Source organism: Dermacentor variabilis, chromosome 3, assembly GCF_050947875.1.
Source record: "Dermacentor variabilis isolate Ectoservices chromosome 3, ASM5094787v1, whole genome shotgun sequence".
In the NCBI taxonomy this organism is placed as follows: Eukaryota; Metazoa; Arthropoda; class Arachnida; order Ixodida; family Ixodidae; genus Dermacentor; species Dermacentor variabilis.
The window spans coordinates 22,780,334-22,806,902 of NC_134570.1; the positions used below are offsets into that span (position 1 = coordinate 22,780,334).

Sequence of the window (26,569 nt, forward strand, 5' to 3'; positions counted from 1 at the left end):
TACGGTCGCTCATCACTGGCGCCTTGCGTGCGTGTCTCTCCATCTTTCTCGTTCTCGGAGCCGCACCCGCAGATGTTGGAAATTAAAAAGAACCGAGGTCGGCTGTTGCGCCTCGGTGCTTGGGTGGTGCACGCTTGCTCCCGAAATAGCCGCGCAAAGAAAGACAGACCGCGAGCGTGCAGTCCTTTCTCTGTTCACTCTTTCGACAGCGCGGCGCCGGTTCTAGAACTCGGCTCCTTCGGAGCTCCGTGAACCACCTGAAGAATCGGAAACTCAGCTTTCATTTCGCTTTTCTTTAACACACGTGCACGGCCGCGCTTTCTGTATCCTTTGGGACTGGCCGGATTTAATAACCCCTGCCGTTTCGGGTTTCATCGTTGCGATGATGAAGAGCGGGGTGGGCGGTCCCTCGTAATGGGCGCTGAAGAAATCAGTTCCCGTAGTTTTCTTTTTTCTTGCATGGTCTCATACGCAGCAAAGCGGAAGCTTTAGTGGTGCCAAGAGCACAGAAAGTGTGTTCCGTTTCTCTCTATCTCTATCTTCTTCGTCAGAAGGGCAATTATACTGGCACAAACGCTGTTAAATGTGAGCGCGAAATCTTGTGAGGGACCATTTTTCGACAAGTGACTACCTAAGTTTTGACTTGACAAGGGTTGCCTTGTCGGTACGGCATAACAACACCTACAAAGCGTTTGAAAAGGCGGGGGCGAAGAGGGAGGACTCAACACGGGCGCTGACAAGTTTAGACATTTCTTGCGCTCTACATATGCACGTGCGCGATGCGTTTCTGGTTCCGGTTAAAACAGCCGCATCTCCTAAACTGCTATAGCGACAAAGTAGTGGTCCGATACTTTCACAGCGAAGCTGATTATGACTGGAGTTCCGTGCATTTTTCGTGCCCGTCAACAAATGTGTGAGCAAAAAATATCATCATCAGCAACGGCCCGTGCCACTGCTCTCGCGTTCGTCGCTGTCGCAGTCTTCCACAGCCAGCTCCGTCGCCGCTCGTCATGCCAGCGTTCCCGCATTGCCCTTCCCTCAAATTGTTCGCTTCAGTATGCCGCAAAATGAAAACACGAATATATACAGCAAATGTATTAAACGAATGAACGCGGATGCATAAAAATAAATGTGGGTTTGTACCATGCGTCAGGATGGCCACCGATCAAGATAATAAATGTGCTCGTACATTTGTGCAAAATTCTGTGTCGCCTCTTTGTCGTGTGCTACGCAGCCTGATTGGTCATCCACCTTCACAGAGTAGAATGGCTCATGTTTCTTTTTTTTTTTCCCGTAAGAACACAGCCATAACATCTCTCTTTTTTTTTCTATGTCTACCATTCCATGTTTTCTAATCTCAGCTTCTATTATGGCACAGCGTAGCAGTTGAGTTTACACGCCTTGAGTCATGACGCTGGAGACAACTTCTATCGTACCAGCAGCCAAAAACGTAATCGACAACATTCGTCTGATCTGCCGTAGATGCACTGCAATATATGCCCGTGCCATAAAGAGCTAAATAACACGGGAAAGTCAGAGAGGTTATAAACGAAAAACAAAGGCAGGAGGAACTACAGATTTGCTACCCCACATAGGGGAAGGGGTAAGGGGAGAAAGAAGGACAGACACGTTTTTTGGAAACGGAGAAGTCGTAAACTAGCAGCCCGGCGCAAATTATTGAACGGCAGCTAAATTGTGCTACCTCGGTGCCTTGTTTTTACGGCGTCATGCACTCTCACCACCGCATGACCGCTGCGTCTCCGCTTTTAAGAGAGTCACTGCATCCTCACTGCGTTGCTACATAAAGCGTCACGTGGGCTCTTAGTTTAATTTGACATTCCAGTTAAAGATTTACGCCCTGGAAAGGTACACCCCCCCCCCCCCCCCAAGTCATTTCGCGAACTCTGAGTACTGAATGAATGAATGAAAAAACAAGTGCAGTAGATGCTGCGGAAAAGCGTGAACGAATAGCTATTGGCTGCAGCTTCAGTATATTCTAAAAAATCTGCAGACAGAGGAGCAGCCTTGCAGAAAAAAGAACTTTCACAACAAAAAGAACCCTGGTAATTAAGGCACGGGTAACGAACTCCCCAGAATGACGACGACAAATTTCTGAAACCAAATTTGCACGAAAGAACCTATAGAAGCCCCGAAGCTGGAACAGGAAAGTATGTTATTCAGTCTTGCACGGAATAAGGGCATTAATTCGATAAATCATGCATGGTACACTAAAGGTGCAACTTTCGCACCTACCTTTGATTATTACATCAATGAGGTATTAGTAAACATGGATACAGCGCAAGGAAGGCGAAAAAAAAAAGGAAATTTCTCGGACGTGTGCGCTGTACAACAATATGCTGCTAATAGCTCTTTAATATACTATTCTCTATAGATTTACAAAATTTAATTTTAGCTTTTTTCTAATACTGCCCCATTCATGTCGTCTATCACCCCCTTAGTAGGTTGCACCATATAACTTAGGATCAGCCAACTAACCAAACTAGACCAGCGTCCATATTGTGTATTTCGTCGTTGTGTTTCGTCTTTCCTAACGCTGTAACGGTGTTTCATAATATTGTCAGTGATGTATGTATTCAACCGTATCAATGTGGAAATGCAGAATGAATGAATGAATGAATGAATGAATGAATGAATGAATGAATGAATGAATGAATGAATGAATGAATTCACGCATTGCGAGAGAGAACCGTTGCCTTTTCGTTGCTGTTTCGTACCACGCAAGACCCCCGCAAGACCCCTTCCTCAACTCGTGGGGTTGGCCAGGCCCATATCGCGCGGCACCGGTTTAGACATATATACATACGAATAACGCGTGTGCCACCTCGGGTCGTATGTCTTATTCATGCCCTCGAGAATCGTCTCGTCTTGCCTCGCAACGCTGCCCGAGGACCTCTATAATTCATATTTTTCACTCTGCTCAAATCTCTGTATACCAGGACGGCGAAAAAAGAAAATGAAAGGAAGACAATCTCGCTGTGAGAAAATTGAAATCGAGCGTCCTTGCGAAACGCATATATATATATATATATATATATATATATATATATATATATATATATCGTGCGATGAATGCTACGGCTCTTCTGCATTAAGTTCTTTTTTATCTGGTTTTTCTGTTATAACACTATTTCAGGAACCAAGATGCACTATATATATCGCATTCCTTGGTGTAGTGCTTTCATAATTCTGCCTATGCTCTGTTCGTGGCTGTTTATTTGCACTTCCTTCTTTTCTTTTCTTTTGTCGCAGCAACCATGCCTGTGTTACCAATATAAGATCATTTTCTGTCAAAGTATAGCATTACATGGCGAAGACACGCGCCTGTACGCCCTTGCGATAGTGCTACAAGAACGTGTAGGCGTACCAGAGAACATACTTCTGTATCTGTTGTTCTCGTGAAATAGAATATAAATTCACTCACGTTTGTTGCACGCTGCAGGAATAGGTCGATGGTTTTCACTGCAATTGCTCTACATACATATACACATATATACGTATATAGATGCAAATAATTCTTTCTAAAACATTCTTTTTTTGAAACCTCACCTCTTGCAGCAGCTCGCAGACATTCAAGAAGTCCTCAAAGAACGGACAGCAAATGTACTGTGGTAGTAAAAGTAAAGAAAGAAGAAGGCTTCTACATCCAAGTAAAATGATGATTTTAATAAGCGCAAATAAGCAAAACATATCATGCGCGATTACGCGTACAAAGATGAAAAGAGTGCGCTTTCAAAAACTGAGTCGGCGTCGAAGGATTCCTAAATGGACGTTCACGCTATGTTTCCAGCTATGCGCGTCCGCAAGGAAAGGGTAGTGAGAGAAAGAAGGAGAGAGTGTGGCATGGATAAACGGAGCCGGCTGTTGCGCGAGTGCTCGTCAGTCTGAGCGGACGCTCCGCACGCGTAAGCATCAGCTGTTTTCTCGAAACCTCGCCCTCTTTATTTACTCCCAAGTTCCCGCGAGAGCTCGCGTTTCTCCAGCAACCCGCGTTTCACCGAGCGCCCACTCACCGCCGAGTCGCTGCAGCGCACTCGTCGAGCTCGCCTCGGCGCAGCGGAGCACGGCGTGGCACAGAGCGACACGGTACTTGGCGAGTATGTTTTCTTTTTTTCTTTTTTTGAAGGAATAGGCAACAACGTTAAGGACTAGCCCTGCCCGGAAGAACGACAGCTCGAGGAGGGCGAAAGCCAAGCCACGTGTTCCAAGCGAAGCCGATCGAGAAGAAGGACGACGACGACTCGCGCCTATTTGCAAACGGAGAGACAATGCGCTGCCGCCGCTACAGGGACGAAGTCGCGGCATTCCGCCAATTAGGACATCGATACACCGGAGAGCTAGGAAGCCCAGAAGGCGAAACACCGTGGCGCCGACGGCGACGCGTCTCTTCGCCAAACTGTCACGGGTGTACAGCGCTGCTGCAGCGAGTCTCATTCCGGTTGCGCCTGGCGCCCTCTCTGTTCGGCAGCCAATTAACAATATTCTCGTCTTCTACGTGACCGATCTTCCTTTCTTCTTTGTTTCGTGTTTATTTGTTTTCTTTTTCCTGAGGGACCTCCTGGCGAGCCTACGCTGGATCGCCGGGGGGTCGCCGCTAATTGACCTCGTCGCTTACGCGGGCAGCTTCCCTCTCTGTGCTGGTCGAACGCACGCGTTCGAAGGCGCTGTCTGTTTGCTCTTTCGACGGTGGGCAAGTGGCCAGGGAAATCTACCGGCGAGGACGCGTGCCTGCCTAGAGGCTACCTGAACGCCAGTAGCGGGCGCGTTTGCTGTGTGTGCCTTGACTAGCGGAGGCGATCGAGCTAACTGCGACGGAGGGAATGAACCTCGACGACTGTTACCAGTTCTCGTAATTAAACGATTACAGCCGCAAATTGTACATTGTACTATGCAGCCTCTGGTGGCCGGTGGCGCCAGTTTTCCTTAATTAATCCCCGTCCTCAGCGCACGAATCGTGTGCGCTGCAAACTGTACGGCAGACTTCACTGCAAAGCGCGGAGTCGTTAGACAACAACATGGTGGACAGAGTGCAACACCACTGCAAGGACATCTCAACGCTGGTCTAAAATTGCGCCCGTGCTGAAATATACAGTTGTCGCCCTGCCGTATGTAGCAGCTGCAGTTTTCTGACGCGACCCGTGCAAGCCTTGAAAAAATCTACAGGCTATTCACGAACATACATATTCTGGAGATGCAGGTGGCTGGTGCACACACACACACACACACACACACACACACACACACACACACATATATATATATATATATATATATATATATATATATATATATATATATATATATATATATATATATATATATATATATATATATATATATATATATATATATATATATGCGAATAGCCCAGCGTCCACCACAGCGAAGCACAGCGAAACGTTTGTTAACTCACTTTCCTCGCAGTCTTCGTCATTTATTCTCACTCCTGCCTATGCCTTCCGCGTAACTTTCATATCCTCACGACCCTTTATTCGTCATTTCTTCCTACACGCGAGTCTTTATTCGCTAAGCATACGCGAACCAGCGAGGAAGCACACAGCGCGAACAGCCGAGCACTGCTCGCAGAGTTGGTCGAATGTTATTCGATGCCACACCGCTCTCTCTTACAAGCAGCAAAGCACGATGCAACCGGGCTAAATATGCGGCCTCAACTGTGTGATGTCTCCATGCGGGACACATTGGTTCTGAACCTTTAGAAAACTCGGCAAGAACGTCGCCGTGATGCAGATACGGTATTAGGGGCGACACCTTAATTATCCCGTACGGGGAAAGCGGCACTAACTTCACGGGCAACTATGTTTAAACACCACGCCAAGGAATGTTTCGCGAACTCCAGAACCACTAACAACGATAGATAGATAGATAGATAGATAGATAGATAGATAGATAGATAGATAGATAGATAGATAGATAGATAGATAGATAGATAGATAGATAGATAGATAGATAGATAGATAGATAGATAGATAGATAGATAGATAGATAGATAGATAGATAGATAGATAGATAGATAGATAGATAGATAGATAGATAGATAGATAGATAGATAGATAGATAGATAGATAGATAGATAGATAGATAGATAGATAGATAGATAGATAGATAGATAGATAGATAGATAGATAGATAGATAGATAGATAGATAGATAGATAGGAAATGTTGGCTACAAGTGGAGTATGTCACCTGTTTCTCCACAATGTTAAATAAGTGAATTAAAGGTGATGATAGCTGAAGTGCTACCTTACATCTTTATAGCAGTTCGCTATCAAACGCCGGGCAGTCTCCAATCGTAATATTAAAGAAGGCCCAAAAATGTTCCACACTCCTCACAGTCCGACATATAGACAGTATAAAACTGACATATAGTCTGGACATTTGGTACGGCTTCCGTTCGCCTGTGATAGCGGACTTTAAAAATCGAGCGCTGGAAAGGAGTGTGCTCCACTGATGCAGTCCTTCGAGCTTGCAGCCAGCTAACCGAGTCAAATTATCTGCGCTGTAGATGCACGTCTTCCACCTTTACTCTCTACTTTCAAAGGCAGGGACGAGGTTCCACGTGCCGATACCTGATGCACGTGCAGACTATATAGTCGAAGGCTGCTCGACGGGAGGTGAATGCACGATGTCTTCTTCCGACCAGTACCGCGTACGCAGAAAAACACGCATGCTCGGCAAGCGTGGCGCGAGGAACAGGCCGAACCTGCTACGAAACGTTGATTTCTCGCGCATTTTCGCGCGCATATTTGTGATAATTCATCGCAGTCTCTTCGGTCACGCTTTCGTCGATGCGCTGCATGTATACCTGCGGCAGCTTGCGACCAGCCGAACGTGTTTATTCGACTCCGCGCCATTAATCAGCGAGCGACTCCGCAGTGCAACCACTCTCACCGAATGGAAAACAAGGAAATATATAAGAAAACTGGGCCATCGCGTGCCCAGATATAGCCCGAAATGGCGGTGTCCCTTTCCACACGCAGCGTCGGCCCCAAAATGCGGCCGCAGCATGCAGACGGATATAGTATAACCACGCAGTGACCGCCGGTATTATGTATCCCCGAGGCACACATGCGCCGCCGCCGCCGCCGCCGCTGCTGCTGATTTCATTAATTATCGCGCGGCACGCGATCGCCAGTGAATCGGCTGCGTTGATCCAGCGGGCGCGTGGCCGGCTTCATCGAGCGCCGCGCGATGGCTTCACTCGTTTCGCGGAGGCGACCGGTTCATTCACGAATGGCCCCCTGCCGATGCGCGCACGGCGAACGGTCGGCAACGTCCTATTTCTGGGTGTGCGCACACAAACGCACAGCGCCGGAATCCGGTTCTATCGAGCGCGGGCGGCCGCGCACGTCGCTTCTACGGCGCTGGCTACACAACGGGGCACCGTGCCGTACTCACGCGGGCTTAAGCTTGAGCGGCCGGCAGTTCGGATGCATGTATCACCTTTCTGCGCGCACTGTGCGGTGCGTGCAAAGTGCTTAACACGAGGAATGAGTGGTGGCCCGCGGCTGCAGGTTTACCTACCACTTGCACGCGCCAGGTGCCGCTCGGGCGGAGCATTTGCCGGCTCCCATGCGTTCACATATCGGCGATTTGGCAAAGAGAGAGAATGCCGGTGCGCTGCAACGGTGGCAGGATGCACGGGAGATGGTCGCACACGGTAGAGGGGTCGTTCTTTAGTGCCTCTCTTAAGACCGCGTGAACACGGTAGTAGCGGACTTCCCCTTGCCCGGGAGTCGGCCGCGAGCCCGTTCTTTCATCCGGAGCGCGTCGGGATCGCCCACGCAGGCATCTCACGCGCGCGCGCAACGTCGGGGGGAGGGGGGGGGGAGCACGCGCCCCAGTCGCGCACCTCTGTGCGGGAGAGGCTCAGCCAGCGGCTGCCGACGGCATGCCTTCGGCCACGAGGCTAACCTGCAGCCTGCGCGGCACGCACGCGTGTCGAAGAACAATTCACGGCGTCATTCACCCCGCGCTGCTATTGTCCGTTCTCTGCCGATTCCTTGTCGTTTGTCAAGAGCTACTTATTATCCCAGAATCTTGTTTGGGAACTGCGATGCTAGGTCTTGTTTTAGTGCGTCTTGACATACCGTTATACGCCTGCCGTCACGGCGAGGCGCTAATTGCGCATACACGCGTCGCGGTGTTTATCACCCAACCGCGCTGATCTCCACCTTGCTGGAAAGGTAATTGTAGTTGGCGGCTTAGGGGCACGCTGCAACCGTCTTTCTTTTTTTCTTTTTGGAGCCCTTCTTTCTCTAATTTCACCTTACGCATTTCTCTCATTCGCCCCAGCACTGCCGCTCTCAACCAGTGCCTCGTAATCCGGCGAGCCGTTCAAGTGCACGCGTAAACCTGAGGCAGGTATACGATGTCCGAACTCACTGCTCTTCCCCCCCCCCCCCCAGCAATAAAATGATACTACTGATATTATTACAACTTTTTATCTAGCTGAACGGTCTGTGACTTTCCACAAGCCGTGATCGCGACGTTGGGAAGCGCTCACTGCCGTTTCGGACTGCCAGTTCTTTATTTACTTTCTTTTATTTTTTGCATACGGCTTCATATGCGGAACAAGCTTGCCTTCGACAGTGCACGTTGCTCCTGATGAACATAATTAGCATACATTTTATTTTTATTTTTGCTTGACCGCAGACAGTGAGCACCGCTTTGTTCTCCTTACTTCGCCCTCACCCAGACAAAGGACACATGGTTACTAGCGCTAACAAGACCAACGGAAAAAAGTTGCGGCAGCTAGACAGAGCGCTCTGTCCTGTCCCAGCTTTTTTCCGTTTGTCTCGTTAGCGCTATATTAACTATGTCTCAGCAAATGCATCAACACCAACTAGACCAACTTTCTGCGTTAAATTACAGACAAAGGAAGGCCGTATATACCACTGAGGAATACGTTCTCTTCAAGCTTGTTGTGAACTCGTGCGCCCCGTGGTTTCATATTTTCTTCTGCCCGCTCGGCTCTGCTCGTGGTCAACAAGTTGGCCGCGCACGTTCCTCAAAAGGCGCCTCCAGAAGGCCGACCGCTAACGAGCTGCAGCGAAGCGAGCGCCCACTCGGCAAATTCTCGAGCCGACGGAAGGCCGCATTTGCAAATTCAGCGCTGCATTTCGGGATCCGGGTCGGCGGGGCAGCGCGATCGGAGCGGTGGTGGCCGCTTCGCTTTCCGCGCGTGCGCACCGCAAGCGTGCGCGAACCCGCAGTGGTGTGAATTACGAGCGACGAACTTTTTGCGTGAACCTCGTCGCCCTTGGATAGCAAGGTGCGAACGGGACGGAATGTATCAAGAAAAGCGCCAATCCCGGTTCTGCGATCATCTACCTATATATCACCAAGGCGACTGGTCAGCAGTGTCGGGCCAACGAGAAGAATGCGCGTTTGCTCGCTTCGTGCCTTTCGGAAGAACCCGCTGAGGGCCTATAGTTTCGTAAATATACTCGATGTTATAAATAGCGCATGCGTCGACGGGCACAACAAACGCGGAAGACGAGGCATAGAAGCAGCTGCGCTTTGTGGGGCTGCGAGTAGCGCACAAATACGCTGCAATTATTTTGCTATATGCGTATCTGACGGCGACACCGTCCGTAAGAATAGTTACCCGAATGCTTCGTGAACCTGTTGGCAGAGGAAAAAATAAAGCGCGAATAAAGAAGGGACTCGTTGGAATGTTTGCCGCAACACCGTCTGATCGACTATACAGCTGCAGAGAGGGAAGGGGTTAGAGACATTGCATTTGGGATGAAGCGAGGGAGTGGGTCAGCGCACGGGCCTAAAGAAGCACGCTGAAACTATAGCCAGAAACTTTTGCGCAGCCGAGTTAAAGCCGTTCTCGCCGACGATTATTCTGGGCTGTGATCCCGCTATAGTTCAGCTGGTTTTGCTGGTTATATAGCGCAGAATGCTTGACGGTCAAAATCCGCCTGCAACCAGTTTATCCAGAGAAATTCAGTGAGAAGAAAAAGAAAAAAGTAAGTGAGTGCGCTTTCACATCTTAATTCTTCTATAGCGCGGTGTACTTTAAAAGACTTCAAAGCTCCGACAAACATTGAAGGGCGTCCGGTAATCCTACCGGTTATTTTCCCTCGAGTGGGTCCCCAAATGGCTCCCTTATTTTCAGACACCTATCTTTTCTTACTTTTCTCTGTTTTTGTTTAGTAAACGCGGGCAAACTCGCTCGCGCGGAGAAAGTGCCTCGATTGCGTCGCTCCTCACATCGGCGAACGAATGCGGCCAAATGAAGAGCGACCCAAGCTTCGCGCCCGACCCCGCCGGCTCCGTCATCACGCGCGCAGAGAGCGTGGCAAAGTAAACAAGCGTATCGCCGCGAAGCCTTATCGGTCGGCCCAGGAGCTCCTCCGGCCAAGTGAACTAGGAAGTCTTGGCAGCCCTTGAATTCCCGCGGCTCCAATCTTATCGCCTCCGCAAGATGCGGAGGAGAAAAGCCACGAACACACCGGGTAGCCTCGCTCGAGTCTTCGAAGGTGGTGTCGTGCGCGTCCGAGAGCTCGGATTCTTAAAGAGGATCGCCTGACAGATCGCGACGGTCGTTGCGCGCTTCCTTGCGCAAATTCACATTCCCGTTTCGTCGTTGTTCGCTTCCGCTTAAACCTTTCAACCCTTATGTCTCATTCCCCAATGCAAGGTAGTCAGCAGGACACCGTGCACTTTCTACACTTTTATGAGAGATATATATAGACAAATAGGGGGAAACGTAGATATAGGTTAACCAAGAACGTGCCCGGTTGGCTACCCTACGCTTCGGTAAAAGGAAGAATAGATCATTGTAAAGAGAATACAAATTAAAAATAGCCAGTCATTGTAAGCACACTCGCAGAGGAATGCACGCTGTCACTAGTGCTCGTACAGTACAGTCGCCTTCAAGAAGTGCGAAAAGGCTTTTGTGGCCTGGTGCATGCAAGAAAGCACCAACCAAACTCTCTTAAGGGAGCTGTTTTGTCTTATGGCTGAAATCCTTATCTTTAAGACTATAAAAAGTTTTGCTGTACACGACAGCGAGCTTGCTACCACACATAGGATTAGAGAACCCGCAGTTAAGAACTGCGTATTAATTTTGACAACCTGGCGCGCACAGAAATATCTGACTCCAAAGTTTGACCACGAGAGCTATTAAAGTTTGTCATGCAGTGTTCGTTTTGTGTGTCGCAGCTATCATCGTGCTTGCTTGCCAAAAAAAAAGAAAAAGCCAGAACAGAAAACTTCATTTGTCCCCCTCACCGACGATGCGATCTTATCCTTAACTGTGAGGGCCTTACCCATGCGAGAGACCAAGCGCCTTTTATATACTCATAAGGGTGTTAAATTGTTTATTGTGCATTAGCCTAGCATCCCACATTATTATCTATATCAAAATGAAGGCGGTCCTTACGCGAGCGGCTAGCGCGCGTACTCGGGTCATATACGGTGGTAAAACTTCGATATTATTTTCTTCCCAATGAATAATGCCGGACTCGATTCCAACTCATGGCTTTCTTCAACGCCAGATATCCGCGCCCTCGAACATCGGTCGATATGAAGACAGCACGGAATCGACAGATAGATTTCTAACTCTCAAGGTTACTCTTGACTAAAAAAATTATACTTTGAAGCAGCTGTTGGCTTTAATTTGCGCACGGAGGAAGAATCTCCTCATATTTAAAAAAAAATTAACGTGCAGAGTCCACCGGCTAGGCTTTAGTATATTACTTTGACATTATTCAACTCTTCCGCCGAACAACAGGCAAAAACTACCGCAACAATGTTGTTTACAAAAAAAAAAAAAAAGATGTTTTACACATTTTGAAATGTCTTTTGCGAGGAAAAAGGTCGTCGTGATACATTACGCTGCAAGACTTAAGTTCGTGTTATACACTTGAAACCGATGTAGCCTGCTCCTTACTTGCCGCACCATGTACAACACCTGAGCGCGCCTGTGGCTGCCTTGATTTTACAGCTCAAGAATAAAATTGAGCAACAGCAACCAAAGAAGACTGAGCTGTTTCCTTCTTGGCTCATCCACAAAAATACAAGCTATCTCAACAAACAAGAAATCAAGACAGGGAGCACTGACGTCATCTCCTCCAAACCTCTGCCAACTGATATCCAGGAACGAGACTCCGTGTGGCAGCCTCACATAAACAAGATACTTTCTGTGCTTCGTAGTATATAAACGTATATCTCTTTCCTTTTTTAATTTGTAAGTGCATTTCGATACGCTGCGGGCGATATATGAGCAGGGAGACGGAGGTAATAATCAAGATCATCGTTGCCCACCCGCTTCTTCGTGTCTTCTTCGTCGTCACTGGCATTGTTTACGAGTGGCCGTTTGAGCGTGAAGGCGGTCGATACAATGATGTCACCAACGCTACCACTGATGCTGAAGGCGCGGCTGCGCACTTATTAATCAACTGACTATCAAAGAAAGAAAGAAAGAAAGAAAGAAAGAAAGAAAGAAAGAAAGAAAGAAAGAAAGAAAGATACAAACCGTAAGCAGCACCCGCCGATTGTTCCCGATGACATCACTGGAAAGCCCGCCGGACAACGTCATATCGACCGGGACAGCTTACGGAACTTGGGAGTCGTGATAAAAGGTTTTCTCGGGGCTAATTCATGTATACCAAAATACATAATGGTGTGCTCCCATGCAGAAACACTACGCTGCTCATCTCAGTTTAATGCACTGTGCTATATTCAAGCAGCAATAAAAGTATTTTCCTCGGCCCCTGCGTATCCAGAACAGGAATTTTAGGGTGGGGTGTGCGGGTCTCAGAATAAATTACGAATTCAAGGAAGTGAACGGGTAGTCGCGGCTTGGCTATATAGACCGAGAGAGGCCAATCGGTGTTGCCCGCCAGTGGCGTAAAATAGCGCTCATGTTGTGAACTCGGTGAGGGAGAAGGAGGAGAAAAGGAAGAGAAAAGGCGGGAGGTGTTAACCAGGAAAGCTTACTCTGGGGGAAGGGAATGGGGGAACTCGCCACGGGAGATTTAGCACTCTGATGTTTGTTTTGTTTTGGCTTTTTTGTTAGAAGCATAGAAACACTTACGCCACTATGCGATAGGGTGACACGTCTCTGTCAACCCTATCACATTTAAAAAATAATTTACAATAATAGCTTCAATTCCCTTTCCTTAAATTTCGTTTTATAATCCTCCTTAGTTTTTCATTGCGCGTTCGTTATTGATGATGATGAAATAGCCGGCTTTTCGGTAGTCCACATTTACAAACTCTCATAACAATTTGAGTAAATATAATCAGAAGGCCCGAAATTAGTCTACGACAATGATGGGTGCGTCTCGCAACAGCCGTAAGCAAAAATGAGAATGATGCCTGCGTGTCATCTTTGTATCCAAAATGCGCTGTCCTTCAGTGATGGATGAACAACCTCCGCGCAGCGTTGAAAGTGAAAGGCGACCGAGCACTCAGACTCCGAATACATCATTTCCGGGGCCTCAATTCACAACGCAGTTCGCACGTGAAAACCGCCGCGTTGGCTCAGCGGCTATGGCGTTCCGCTGCTGAGCGGTCGAGGGTTCGACATCCTGCCGCTGCGTCAACATTATCTTACTTTTGACCAAGGTCAAGTAAGTCGCTGGGGGCGAAATTCAAGAACGCCACTGTATATCAAGCTTTGGGTGCACATCAAGGATTCCCAGCTTGTGGGATCTAATTCACCACTACGGCGTCTTTCATAGCCGGCATGCTGTTGTGCGTAAGCTGCTTATGCTCGAAAAAATCCCGAGATCTTTTCGAGCACAAGAGCGCTTCGTAAGAACGGCCACCGGCTGAGCTCGACAGCCAGCAAGGAAATGAGGCTGATAATGCCAACGAGATGCACGATCTTACGAATGACGAACTTGGCGTTCTTAATTTTGACTCCACGTTCTGCGTTTTTCCTCGTCACTGCTCTGTGCGTCTCCGCGGTCGAGTCGGAGCGAGGACTAAGCTGTCCTTGCAGGTGAAACTTTCTGCGTCCTCATTCCACTTCAACAGCGAATAACTCTTCGTTGTCCACTTGCTGTCGTTGCCCAGAAAAGCCTCCACCCTTCACAGCCTTCTAAGAAGCACGCAACAGACCCTTCCGTGCGGCGCTGGGCCGTGCCGCGAACCGACAACGAGGTGAAAGAACTTAAGCGAAACTGGCTTAAGTGATCTCCTTTGCCTACGAAGGCTGAGCTGCGCGCATCTCCTCGATTTTTGTTTTTTTATGTCACCTGACGCGCGTGATGAGCTGCGGTGACCGCCATTTTTGCTCCCACGCCAAATATTTATCTTGCTTCTCTTCTATCCCTCGTGTGCCTTCTGTTATCTCCTTCCCACTATGCACGGCTTCAAACCGGAACAGGTTCTGCGTGATTCAGCGGCTGCACCGATTCTCCGAACACCTCGGATGTCCTGCTTTGGCACTTGCAAACAGGCACACCCTGCTCTACCCAATTATTTATTGCTTCAGGCGACGATCTCCGTGCGAAGCATTTAGTCCTCGTCAGTAAACGTGCCGCAATAACCTTCATATAGCGTGCTTCCACTCGACGTCATTTGCTAAACGAGACGCACATGAATCGCCGACGACGTAAAAATGAATAACCTAATAAAACAAGCCCGTCCGCTCTGCGACACCTTTAGTGCGACGTTTGGGAACATAAAGCAAGCGTCGCGTCCGCCACGTTGCTGTCGCACGCACCTCGAACAACCGGGTAAATATAACGCGCCTCATTCTGTGCGACGCGAGCCGAGATTAAGTGCGCACAGCTCGCACAGCGAGGCGCGTAAAAGAAGTGTGCAAGCACAATAAAGGCTTTGTTTCAGTTTGTTCTGGCTGTGTACCGGGTGCACACTGGCGGTGTTTGCACGGGAGCCGCGGCGACGGGGCGTTTGGAAAACAAATTACGCCCAAGAATAATACATGTGACTTTTATATGAGTCACTGCGTTTTGAATTCCGTTCGCCAGCGCTATACGCGGGTACGTACATAAAAAAAAAAGAGAAAATGTAGACGTCACGGATTTCGCTTAAATTTTGTAGTTCTGTCTTTTCGCACGACTTATGCCTGCCCTCACGAGGAACTGCCTCAGCGATGGCGGCCGTGGTGGCTGACGGGAGCCACCGCCATTACGCGATGGGATAAGCAACCTCCGCTTCGTGCCTGCGTATTGCCTTTTGTCTTTCACACTTTTCTGCAAGGTAATTCAACTCGGCATACGTCGACGGAAGATCGCTCCTTTATATTTTCCTAAAAAGTTCCTGCTTACCGCGTACAATTACGTTATTTTTAACCATTCACACTCTTTACTCGCGACTGTTACGTCAGAATGGCTTCTAATGCATCGCTGGAGCCGCTATAACTGGCAGGTTTTCTTGCGCCTGAAGAACAGTGCGCGGGCATCAGTTATACAGTACAGGGAGAGACGGCAGCATGGTTGCGAAAAAGTATCAGATGTATATCAGTGTATCGGTGGCGTTCGACATGCCACGCCGGGCTTGCGCCTACGCATTCAACGTTGCTATGAAATCCAACTTCGCGATCATTCAACAACCATTGCAAGTATCGTCAATGAAGCCTCCTAGCCACAAACGTTCTTGGTCGTTTGCTGCCCGTTACTTCTTATTTCAATTTGAGCCATCCCAGTTGTTTGTAAAATCCTAAATAATTTTAGATTTCGCATAAGCATCTCCGCTTTGCGCAGTAACAACAGACGTCTACAACAATGCAACTTTCTTCCCTCCACCCCCTTTTTATTTTGCATTCGTGTTCTTTTTGCTTCTTTATTTTTTGCGTTCAATGCTATGTTAAAAGGCACTACCTAAGCTTCTTCGCCGTCAGATTAAGTCAACTTGTCTTGGAGCTACATGTATACTTGTCATTTAGCTTCAGCTTAGCCCTGACACTGGCTAGCAACCGAGTGCTATTGTAATTAACCCTCGTGCACCTACCTTGCCTTTCTCTCATCTTGGCCCTTTTCACGGCCCCCCCTGTGGCACCGGCTCGTTACTGTTTGGATACTTTTGAGCAGTGTGTGGCTACTTCTGGAGAATGCTTGTTTGGCCTAGCTTGTTCAAATATAACAATAATTTCGAAACGGCGCAGGAGGACGTCAAAGCATAAAGATAACACACAGATAACGCAGGCATCGGAGTCTGTGTGCTTCCGCGTCGGCCTTCTACTCCGCTTTAAAAATTACGGCCTCTCGAGCCTGGCACCCGTGAGTCCGGCTCGCGAAAACGAAGAAACCGCAACTCTGACAAAGGGTCGCTTCGCGGCCCATTTAAGCTATCCTGTCAGAACAAGCCGGCGTATAGTATACCCACGGCGACGGGGCTTCATTCGTTCGCACACGCCTTTTGCTGCGGCTGAGCAAAACCAATGGAGCGGCAAGAAGAGACGGTCTAAACGGCCGCCATAATCGCCTGCTCTTTCTCTTCCGGCCGTAGAAGGTCGTTTTCTCGCCCATGCATTATAGAAGGGCGCGCGCATCGGCGGGACACCGCCGACGCTTCGCGGAAGACACGCAGAAGTCCGGCGCAGGAAGTTTGTGCAACTTCGCTCTGGAAAACGGTCCGCGCCCTTCCGCGGCTCTCGGTATAGTGAGCAAACGGAGCTCACACTGCAGCGGGATGCCCGCGTTTCCTTCTTCTTCTTCTTCTTTTTTTTTTTTTGAACGTGGCGAGGGAAGACTCTGCCGGCTAGACTTGTACGTGCACCACGCGGCGTATGTTAGTACAGGGGATGCGGTGTGCGCGGTGTAGCGTAAAACGGAGATGAGCGTGCGGAGCGCGTGGTGTCACGAAAGCGAGCAGAACAAACAAAAGTGGACGCGTCGAAGCGCGTTCCCGTGCAACCAGCGAGAAATCGCTCTCCGGTGACGAAAAGCTGTCATCGGAATCTGTGCTGCTGTTGGAGCGCGAAGTCAGGATTGTGAAGACGGCCGTACGCGTCTCCCGTGCGCGCCTACGCTTCTAGAAAGTCTAGAGAAATAGCGGCCTTGAAAACAGGATATAACGAAATGTGACTTCGAGCGAACTTATTGCAGTTCCTCAACGAAAAACTTTGCGACTGTCGGTATCTGTAATTTAACACCGCGCACAAACGCGTAATTTAATATCGAAAGAACCGTCACACTCGCAATTTAGACGTTGGTTGCGGTGACCGCTGATTGTATCACTGTGAGGATATTCCGTGCTTAAATCTTAACGCAGTGAGTATTTCTGCAAAGTCTACAATTGGCGGACATCTAACCTGACCTATCTATCGTGATTGTCCAGCGTCCGTGCGCATGCCAGTCACAATCGTTCGCATAAGCGAATATATGCGTTGATTTGACAAGGTATTAACTAAACGTAGAGCTCTTGGCTCCGCAGCGCTACACTGATTATAGTGCGGGAGAAAATGCACGAGGTTTGGTGCTATGACGCCTGTGCATCAGTGTCCGGACGAAAGTCCATTAAATGGCTCCGTCTGGAAACACAAGTGGGCGTAAAGGTTGTCGGGCCCGTGCTAGGCTGTAAGGCGCACTCCTCAAATCACCGACTTGAAGCGGTCTGCGCCATCGCCAAACCACCCGCGACGCGTCTGCACACCGTCTATTGTCCATCAATCCGCGATACCGATCATCTCTCGCATTGCAAAGGATGTAAGCGGAATCTCTGACTTGCGACGATATGGAGAACAACGGATAGGCAGCTCTACAAACCGAATCAAACCGTTACTGTCCCATTCGTTGATCGTGCAAGTTATGCAGCGACAAAACAAATTACTTCGAACAAAGGAAACAAGAAAACACTGAAAAGCAGATGACCGTCATCTATATTATCTTGTTGTCCCCTGTAAACGAAATATGATCATGCAGCTAGATTATTCACGTCCCAATGCTAAAGGCCTTTCCGCACACTTGTAGCAGTATGCAATAAACAAAGTGCGTCGTTCGCATTTGATGACATGTTGTCACACGACAAAATCGTGCGCATGCTCGTTATTGGCGCCAGAGCAGCTGTGCGCGCTTATTTGAAGAGTAGAATGTTGACTGCAACGCAGTTCGTATGAGCATCGCTAATCTTTGAAGGTCAACTGTCTTCAACTCTTATAACCACAGAAAGTTGAGCTGATTGGTAGGCATTCATCGTGACGGAAAGTAAGGCGTGCAGACACGGACACACGAGAAAAGAGCCAGACAACACTTCTTCTCTTGGTTATCTTCTCTTATGTCCGTGTCTGCACGCCTTACCTTGTGTCACGATGCCTTCAGTTCAGCACAACTCCGGCAGGGCTCACTTCCTCGCAAGCAGACTTCTCCTACACGCAAGAGAAAGTGACCTGGCGAAGTGAATGAGTGAACGGCACGACGCGTTAAGCGTTTTCACCCTTTCCAGAAAACAACTTTCACATATGTTGAAAAGGCACCCGATGGGTTCCGACTAGCGCAACGAGTCCACAGCTCGAGTGTAGAAGCTGTGAGAGAAAACGGAGAGGGACAACGCGGTTAAGGAACCTATGCTGGAGTCAAGTGCCTTGGATTAATTTCTGCAGCAGATAACATACAGGCATTTGAAAAACTGCAAGTGCGCGACCTGTTTGACAGGTCACGTCATTCTCGAGTTTTACGAAAGTATCTCTTCTTTCGGTCGCTGTTGAGTTTCACGCTCTCGAGTTTGACAGGAAAGTTTACTTAAGTTACTTCCGTTTGCCCCGGACTTCTCCGACTGCGGACATAAATTCGTGCGGAGTTTTTTCTCATGCACCGGAAAAGAGAGGAGCAATTAAGAATAACCACCGCTCGCGAGCTTGTGAAGAGTGCCGTCACTCACCAGAGCATCCGCATCCGAGACCGATGATTCCGTTGCCAGTCGCGCCTCGGACGTTGTCGCCACGGTCATCAACATCAGCAGCAGCAGCTGGAAAGAGGCCTGCCGCGTCCTCTCCGCTGACGGGCCGCACCGCGGGCTCCTCAGGCCGACGGGACCCTGCATTTGCCTAAGTCTAGCGGCGCGGAGTCCCTCTTGTCTGTCGTCGACTCGAGCGGCTGTCGCGGCCGTGGCCAGCGTGCTCCATGCCTCGCCCTAGCGCGAGAAGCCCGCTTCCCCGCGTGTTGTCCGAGTCCGCGCGCACATCATCGTCCCAGCAGCGGCGGCGGCGGCGGCGGCTGCAGGCACCCGCGATCGCGCTCTCCGTCGAAGCCCAGGCGACCGGCTTTGGCGGAGGCTCGTGAGTCTCTCCTCCGGAGGCGGCAGCCGGCTGCGGGCACCGGCGCCGCCGCGGGGCCCCGCCGCTTTTCGGCTATGGGCGGGGCTTGACGTCACGGTGACGTCTGCCGTCGCTCGCGCACGCCGCGCGCGCCCTTTGAAACTTCGATCCCGTTTGCGTCTTCCCGGGTGGTAGGCCTTTGACAATGTGGCACGCACAGCTATTCTGACGGCCTTAAAATCCATAAGAATTGGCGGCTGTACGTTCCAGTGGGCATAGGTCGGCAGAATTAGCTGATACTCATACTCCCTCACTCATATTTTAGCTGGCTATGCGCCCACTCACACACATGTGCACTCACGCTCATCGGTGCTCACGTTCCTAATCACGCCTAAACTCGCGCACTCGCCAAATACTCGCTTGTGTTTATAGTCACGTCCATGTTTGTTCACTTCAGCGTACACGCTCAAGCTCACACTCGCCTCCGCTCCCCCTCACCGACGCTCGCGTAATACACGTCCACACGAACTTGCGACGGTAACTCACATTCATATTGACGTACATCCACTCAAAATCCCGATCACTTACTTTCGTTCTTATTCACGTAAATCGGCACTGACTTGTATTCATATTCACCTGCACTCAGAACTCATACTCTGTCTCATGCCTGTAAAATCGTAATAGAGCGTGTATGAGTCACAGGCACGTACCCAGCACCCCCCCCCCCCACCCCCCGAAATTAAGCGGCAACACCCCCTCCCCCTCCCCGCCCCACGCCATCACTCCTCACATATTCCTAAAGAACCGTCAAATCAATCTTGAAACTCGACAGCTTTTCGGCGGTTAACATTTGCTGCCATTTATCTCCTTTTGGATGGTGGCAGTTATTGGCATCTCCTGTGAAGGGTGAAGGGAAGTTTTCACATTCACATCGATTCGGTGCCTGCGCGAATAGCTCGAGATGCGTTCAGTTGTCACCATCTGTTGCAACGGTCACGTGCATCACTGATTCTTTGTTAGACTGACCTAGAGATGCAGGGATTCAGTTTGTATAGTGAGCTGGTCTGTAGGCGGCCGGAGGAAACGCCAGTTGTGTTTACCTTTTCCTTTTGCTTCATTATTTCCTTGAGTGACGGCTCGCCGCGACGCAGGTAGATCCTCGCAACCATATACCCGTGATATGGGTTAGATAAGGTGGAAAATAAAACCATGCGGAACAGCGTCCATCATTAAACCCTGCATAACCGTTGAACCCATAGAAAATATGAATGTCACCCGTTACCTCGTCTGGTTTTTTCCCTAATTGTACAGCACTTTTCGTGCAATATTGCCAATTGGAAACAAGAGTCGCAAGGGGTTGACAACTTAAGTGATCTACAAGGGAGAGAGCCGAGGCAACAGCCAAACGGGAAGCAAGATCGAAAATTAACAAATTTAACCGTTGTTTGTGGAAATATTTATGAATCAACATCTTTTTATGTAAAAAGGAAGCAGTGAAAACGCCGCCGGAAGTGGAGAATGATTCCGTGTGTTTTCAATGATGCTTCTAGAGTTATCAGTCGAGCCGCCTGACGAAGCCACTTCTCTGCTGTGCTCATGTGGATGTCTTTATGACCTTCCGCGGTGGGCGCAGTACGTCTAGAACCGCAGCGTCCTGCGCTCTACGAGGTTGTACAGGACTGCCGGTCCCGCATCGTTACGCAACTTCCCAAATAATAATACGAGTCGGTTTTGGCACTTAACTTGGTAGAGCAGTAAACGAGGGATCCAAAAGAACTGTGATCGTTTCGCAAATATATATTTTTCTATCATTTTTCCTGAGGTAATTGGAAAAACGCTACTAGAAATCTTTATTTTACACTTTCTCTTGATCGCTTGTTATTGGCAGCGTTCTTCCTGCGCTTCTTTCCTGGTAAGTCCATTTGGTGTGGTTCTTTGCTTGTCAAGTAAAGGAGAGGTGTATCTCACAGGTGTACCTGTGAGATACACCTTATTTAATTTCTCCTTTGCGGGTTTACGCGTCTTTATGGTGAACGGTGGGCATTATTCACATTTATACTAGTAAAGGTAACCAACCCTCATTTGCATAGAAATGTTAACTTGGGTTGCTCCCCCCCCCCCTCCGCCCCCGAAAAAAAAGTTCTGGGTACGTGCTTGATGAGTCATTGTGCTCGTAAGAGCGTGTGCCGACCTATAGCAATGTTTATTGCATTGACTACCTGACTGACAGGTCAGTGTACGCGTTTACAAGTTACGGTGACACGACGTTACATTGTTTCCAACAGACTTCAAAAGCAGGTTCCCTGAGCTCGACGCTTTTTAACAACACACTTATTGACTTGGAAGAATGCATTGTACATTCCGCGTACGCTGACATGTGTGTATGGCGTTCAAGGCACAAAAGACGTGTGTTCCGTCCTATAGGCTGAAGATAGCCATTGACTCTATTAAGAAATGCCTGTTGACACGAGGCCTTAAATGTCACCTGAAAAGTGTGACGGCTCGAGCTACAGAATCAAAGTTGAAGGCACTCCAATTCCCTACGTTACGAAACAAATTCTTTGGTGTCACCACAGATGAACTCACGACATGGTCGCCGTATGTCTGAAGTTCAAGCGAGAAGCTTCTTCCTTCGCCCAAATTTCCCGAATTCTTTGCAACAATGTTGGTGGATGGTGTTTCGACACCTTATTTGTCTCTATGCTGCACTGTGTGAAGGCGTCGTACGGTACTCGTTTCCTGCACCCTAAGTCCCCTCTCAGGTGAGCACAGAACTCTTGTAAGGAGTGCAAGTGCGCGCTCTCAGAATGTGTCTCGGCCTCCCCATGAGCACGTCAATTACGGGAACCATGCCAGAGTGAAGGCGCTCACAATGTCACCACTGCATGTGTGCGCAGTAGTTACTTCGACGCCAGCTACGATACCTCGCCAGAGAACGCAATCATCCGCTTGCAGATATATAGTTGTGTTCGTGAAATGCGCAACCCGCTCCGCCTCATTACTGCAGATGTTTCATTTCTTCACTGCCTCCTTGGAAATATATGCTGCGTTGGAGATTGCCATGGCGTTACCTGGTATCAATAGCGAAGCCAACTCTCTTGTTTCAGCGCTAGCTTTCTTTGCTCTTGAGCAAATTTCAAACTACTATAGCACCTACTGCAGCATATACACTGGCGGCTCGGTCACATCTGACTCGTCTGCTATTCTGCTAGTCCGGTTTCCACCAACGAAAGCCACCATATGGGCGAGGTTGTGCCACAAGATCTCGGCAGCTACTAATTAGCCGTCTGCACTGCAAGGAGCTTTCGCATACAACCTGGGACGTCTAGTTCGTGGTTGATCTTTTCCGACTTCGTGGGTGATCCTACAATCTATGAACACACCACACACTCTGGGCCAACTAATGTTCGGCCTCGACTATCAACGCACAACGTCCCGTAGGCTGAACCACGGCGTTGTCCGGCAGAGGTTGTACGTCCACTACGGCCCACCAGGCGACGCAAAAGCCGGTCGAGCTTCTGGAACTATCCCCGTACTAGTCTTCCGACGTGGCGCTGTGGCCCATGCGGCTGCTGATCGAGACGCCGCCACCAAAGCCCCAGAAAAAAGGCATAAGATCCACATGATACACCTATTCGACTGTTATGCGATAACATAATCACGATCAGCCCACGCACGCCGCGCATTGCACTACCTCCAAGGTAGGCCGGCCGTTACAGAACACATTAAAGCTCTGGCGTGACACGCATTGTGCACTGGTATCAGGATCGACCCACCAAGTCGCCATCTTGAATTACACTGTCTCTGGAATAGGCCATTTATTCGGATGTTAATATGGCCATGTTTATCCGCCCATGTAATTTTCGAAACAGCACATTTTAGTAAGGCATAATAAAGTGTACGTTTTAACTGAAACGAAACGAAATTCAACATAATCAAGCAATGGCCGAAGTTTAAATACAGGACGATGAAGAAAAGAGACCCCATCCGCCTTCCCCACAACGGCGCTAACAAATAAATTTTACTCAGTGGCTATGGTGTTGGGCTGCTGAGCACGAGGTCGCGGGATCGAATCCCGGCCACGGCGGCCGCATTTCGATGGGGGCGAAATGCGAAAACACCCGTGTGCTTAGATTTAGGTGCACGTTAAAGAAACCCAGGTGGTCAAAATTTCCGCAGTCCTCCACTACGGCGTGCCTCATAATCAGAAAGTGGTTTTGGCACGTAAAACCTCAAATATCATTATTATTAACAAATAAATTTTATTACATGTCGACGTCAGTAAACGGGGTGATAATTTCTAAGTTACCCGGAATTTTAGTAAATCATCTGTCGCTGATGACATAATTCTAGTCGTTGAACCGGATTATCCAGAGATGCGGAGATTACATCCACGAGGAATCCAAACACATGTTTGACTAATTAAAGAAAGTTCACTAATTAACTTCTTAATTACTTTGCTGCACATATTGCAATTTACGAATTGTAGCCGGTGAATCAGTGAGGCTTATCCACTTTGAATGTATTACCAGGATGGCACCAGTTTGGAGACATACGCCATCAAACTCGTCGTAAGAAAGCACTGTTCCACTTACTTTTTAACAAAACGCGCTTTCATGCATTGAAGCGCAAAAGTAACTGGACCGACAATGTATTTATTCGCAAAGTTGGGTAATTTATGTCTCGAAACTGGTGTCATCCTGAGAATTCGTTCCAAGTGGATCCGCCTTGAGAACTCCCCGGCTACAATTTGTAGATTGCAATATATGCCGTAAGATAATTAATTAGGAAACTGAGCAGTGAATTTTGATAATTAGTCAGTTATGCAGTTCAATTTGTTGTGCAAATATTGGTCGCCTGTTTTCTGTTTTAGCAATTTAGCTCAAGGATTAGAATTGCACTATCTGCCACAGATTATTTTTTTTTTACATGCTTAAGTGTCTTCGTAGAAACGCCCGATATATTGACGTTGACACGCAATAAAAGGTGGTTGCTAATCAGTGCCGTGTTTTGTCTATTCTCGTCATCGTTCCGTCTTTGGCGCTGTTACCTTCAAGTTAAGACGTGTACCAACCTGCCCAGTGCAAAACGCTACTAAAGGGCCGAAAAAAAAATTAAAGCACCACGCTATCCTGAACACAACACCTCTCGGGGGGCATGCCCGCTCACCGAGTTCGGTCATTTCGGGATGAGGTCCATGAGGCTCTCGCTATAAGGCTCTCGGCTGAACTTCACAAAAACAAAAGCATCCACATCTGAGGTAGTGATAAGACGCGATACCCTGGTTGCTGTCACCATGGGCCGTCTCGGTTGAAGACCGAAGTCCGCATCTCTCGCGAGGTGATGGTCGCGTCTCCGTCCTCTCTTAATGGCTCGTGGCTCGTCTGCCTCCTTGGTCCCGTTCGGTCTCCGCTCCACAGAATGTCAGAACAACGCTTTCTCTTTCTTTTTTCTCCATATATATCTCTCTTGTAAGCATTGCTCTCTCGAAGATGGTGTTTCGCTATTCGGTAATTTCTGCAACTTATTCTAAGAGGCGGCGCACTACGCGACAGTCGGAGCCGCAGGCTGCCGCGGCGGCCAGTTCGTTTTCGGCAACGCGCTCTTTCCTGCGCGTCTCCCTACCACCTTTGCCCCGGCGGAAGTGGCTCTTCTCGACACCGGCCCCGCGGGCTATGAGCCTGCTGCCGAGGCGACCTGGCCGAGGCCCTTTGGAAGCAGCCAACGATGAGCGGTTAGGGAAAGCGGCTGAGGACACAGGGAATGCAGAAGCGTGCGTGCAAACAGCCGAAGAGGGAGCTTTCTTTTATCGCCGCTAGCTGGGCGGGCGCCGAGTGCGCAGCGGCAGACCGGGCAACTGTGGAGACGAGGGAATCATTCCAACGAAAACAGCTGGGGCTCGTTTGTGAGGCGGCTGATCTCGGTTCGTATCTTCCTTGGCGTCTGTCGTCCTCGTCAGAGGATAGGGGAAGGGCAATTTGACTGAGTTCCTTCTTGGCTTGACTCTGTGTATTTTTTTACGTCAACACACAGACACGCGACGCATGGCAGCATTCGTCGTGTGGTAGGGAAACTAATGGGATGCGGGCTGACGCGGCTAACGTCGCGGTCGCCGTAGCGCTCCGCGGCACGACTCCTGCCCAAAGCGAAGTTCGCTTCTCGAGTGTCGACGAAACGCCCGAAAAGATTATTTCAAAGATCAATGGCAAATTATAGTAGTTTTTATTTTGTGTTATATTAAGGGTAACAGGAATACTACCCCCCCCCCCCCCCCCACCTCATACTTAAGTGCACACTAAGTAGAAACACTGATTCAGTTTATACTGACAAATCACTCTTTCAGCATTCTATCTTCGTTTATTTCACAGTAACAGGTTTCTTAGGTTAGACGAGGAAATAAACACGTGTCAATTGTTAACTAATTATTTGATTAAGCGATTAATTAACCTGTTACTTAATTAATTAGTGTTTGTCTAATTCATTGACTAATTTTGCCGATACCCCAGCGCCGACAGGTCAGTGTGAAGTCAAGGATTTCGAAGTATTTCTATGTAATATGGCTCTTGGGGCGCTGGAAAAGCTTAGCAAATTGCAAAATTCCGTCTTTGCCTCCTCTAGAATATACCATGTGTCCCACTAACCACCGCAAAAATTTAAAGTTTGCAAGTGCCACGCAGCTGAACAGGACCAAGGTAATGTTGTTTGCATTCGCTTGGAGCAAGTAAGACTACATTTTGTATTTCACCTAACTATACAATTAGTTATTATTAATTAATCAGTTTCATTAAACATTATATTCAGAGGAATGTTAAAACCGTCGTTTGCCGGCACTTTATTAAAGTTATCCCTATCCTATCCAGAGGAATGTTAATGATCGTAGAGTCCGTATAAAGTGCCTCGCGACTAGTTGCACAGCACTCTATCGTGTTTCGCTGGCTTTCTTTCAGGCTTTGAAAAATCTTTTATGTAGCACGTATTGAGCAACATAAAGCTGGATCGGGAATTTTTCCAAGATGGTCAACAGTTTTCTCATCGACACGTTTCCTCCAAATATAGTATTTAATGAGGTTTATTCAAGAAGATACTGATGTGCTATTCGGTGAGCCATGATATTGAGATTCCAAGATCATGTTACCGTACCAACTCGCCCAACTTTCTATCCTTTTGCATGATATTGAAGCAGCGCACTTACATTTGACATGTACACGCACACATAGAAAGAGCGTACACCAGCGCCTGTGTTTCTCCTTTCTACGTGTACGTGGACGTGTCAGATCTAAGTGTGCTGCTTCGATATCAGACGTTTATTCATTACTAATTACTAATTATGTAATTAGGCGAAATAC

The 26,569-nt window shown here is 48.6% G+C and overlaps 1 protein-coding gene across 1 annotated transcript in view; it reads right to left on the reverse strand.

The window, feature by feature from the left end:
- LOC142575265 (matrix metalloproteinase-2-like) overlaps positions 1–19,262 on the reverse strand; it is a 270,084-nt gene extending 250,822 nt beyond the window's left edge. The window contains exon 1 of the mRNA XM_075684477.1: positions 18,848–19,262. Coding sequence (XP_075540592.1) covers positions 18,848–19,009 — 162 coding nt within the window. The 5' untranslated portion in view covers positions 19,010–19,262. The remainder of the gene's footprint in view (positions 1–18,847) is intronic.
- Positions 19,263–26,569: the final 7,307 nt, after the last annotated feature.